Raw genomic sequence first — 2,152 nt, forward strand, 5'->3', positions numbered from 1 at the left:
ATACATACATATGTATATATTAAAAAAAACCTTAAATGTATTTCCTATACGAATTAATTTAATTCTTAAAAATAATTTATCTAGACAACGCAGTAGATTTGTGGTTCAGCATCCCCTCATTATTGACACATTTCTTTAGTTTCAGTGTCTGGAACATCACTAAAAAAGATGAAATTACTAACGTGTAGACCTAAAGAACCTTGTGCTGCCACAGTGGCTGACTGGAAAAGCTGGACAGTAAAGGTCTGTGGCTCCCCATTAAAAAGAGAAATAGCTCCTGGTCTTCAGGAAGAGCAGTGCAGGACAGAAACAGGTTTGGTTCAGTGTTGTGGATGCTTTTTGCTAGATGTCCGTAGTACTTGATGTTAATTCTCTTTAACTAGGACAATACACCAGTTAGTTATAAATGGTAGCACACTTTATCATTCTTCTTTTAAAGGATAGTTCTTAAGAATGATGTCCCTCTTTAGTAGATTTTCTTCCAACTGTTGTCAAGGTCTCTTTAAAATTGGAGTTCATATAAGTGAACCAACATTTTGTATTAATTAACTGAAAAAATGACCTCAAGTATGTGGGAGAGATTTTTTTTTTTAAAGATTAATTAATCAAAATGTGTTTTCAATGTAAAGGTGGCTTTCTCAACAACATACAGATACCTCCTTGAATTGAACTGGGTGTTCTGGGTGGCGATGGCCATTAGTTTGTTGTTTATTATTGTTATTATTCGGTCTGGTCTTACAAGGCAGAGGAGCCTGACCAGACTCGCAGAGATGAACGCTTTCACTTTAGGCGTACCAGTGAAGTGAGATGAGCCACACGTGCTTCTGTACAACCAAAGGGTCTGTGCAGAGCTGATTTAACTCTCAGAGGCCCGGGGTCTGAGTATTTTGCTTCTGACATCCAGCATGTTAGCTTGGTGCCTTTCGCAGGAACAGTGCTGCTTAATTTATTTATTGTAAATTGTTTACTCGTTAGCAACAAATGTAATCCTTAGTGGTTTTCATGATTCCAAATGCAAGTTAAAGTTTTATTTTCAAAGAAGAGTATACTTAACAATTCAGTTCCTTCTAAGGAGGCTACTGTATAGTTAGACCCTAAATTGGGAGTCTTGGGTACTAAATGTTTGGACAATTCCTTGTCGTAGTGTAGCAAAGTCTACAGAGTTGATGAGAGCTGATGAAGGGGACAGGAAAAGGTGACACCAAGACAGGGAAAGTTTGTACTGATTTCCTCACTTTTTTAACAGACTGAAAAAGAGAATTGTGATTTATTATGAAAACTGGCACTAGAGTTATAGTGATTTGTGACTTTGCAGTGTGATTTCACTAAGCTGGCAAAGAAAAATAAGGCAACATGAGAAAGGATGGAAAACGAAAGTGTTTTAGTCTTGTGCTTACAGTAACCTACGGACAACATCTGTGAGTGTAATTACTGTTGGTATTGTGTTTAAGGGCCATTGAGTTAGACTCATCTGTATCAAGCAAATTTACTATTGACTGCTTATATTACAAAAGTAACATTTGGGAAAAAGAGAGGAAAAAAGTTTCTGAACTTATTGTTCTATTTGTATGTTTAAAATGTTACTCATCATGGGAGAAATCCTTCTTCGGTTATTTAGAAACTTCAGTTCTAACTTTTCTCACTCTCTTTTACTGTTTCCCACAGTAAAACATATCTAGTAGCAGATTGCTGCTTTTCCTAGCTTTTTAAGGCAGAAGCTGCATGTGAGTGAATCATGTCTAGTCACTGAGGTCACAAGTGCAGATCATAATTTGCTGAAATCTTTAAACTATTGCTCACTTTCATTCTTTTGTCTTTTTTTCCACCCTCTTAGCAATGAACTGCCAATGTAGGTTAGGTTACTGGTCATTAAATGTCATGTTGAGGTGCTTAGGTTAATATGATTTTAAATGAGTTGATTAAACAGTTTTTTGTTTTTCTCCTGTAGGACATGCATCACTTTGAGGAGGAGTTAACATGTTCCATTTGCTATAGCATATTTGAAGACCCACGTGTTCTGCCCTGTTCCCATACGTTTTGCAGGAATTGTCTGGAAGGTGTTATTCAGCTGTCGAGCAGCTTCACCATTTGGAGACCCCTGAGAGTTCCTCTGAAGTGTCCTAACTGTAGGAGCATCGTTGAAATTCCTGCT

The 2,152-nt window shown here is 37.1% G+C and overlaps 1 protein-coding gene across 1 annotated transcript in view; it reads left to right on the plus strand.

Annotated features, from left to right (window-relative positions):
* Positions 1-1,951: 1,951 nt before the first annotated feature.
* TRIM59 (tripartite motif containing 59) overlaps positions 1,952-2,152 on the plus strand; it is a 1,261-nt gene continuing 1,060 nt past the window's right edge. The window contains 1 exon segment of the mRNA XM_010178711.1: positions 1,952-2,152. Within this exon segment, the coding sequence (XP_010177013.1) occupies positions 1,952-2,152 (201 nt within the window).

This window comes from Mesitornis unicolor, unplaced genomic scaffold, assembly GCF_000695765.1.
Source record: "Mesitornis unicolor isolate BGI_N332 unplaced genomic scaffold, ASM69576v1 scaffold22902, whole genome shotgun sequence".
Taxonomy (NCBI): Eukaryota; Metazoa; Chordata; class Aves; order Mesitornithiformes; family Mesitornithidae; genus Mesitornis; species Mesitornis unicolor.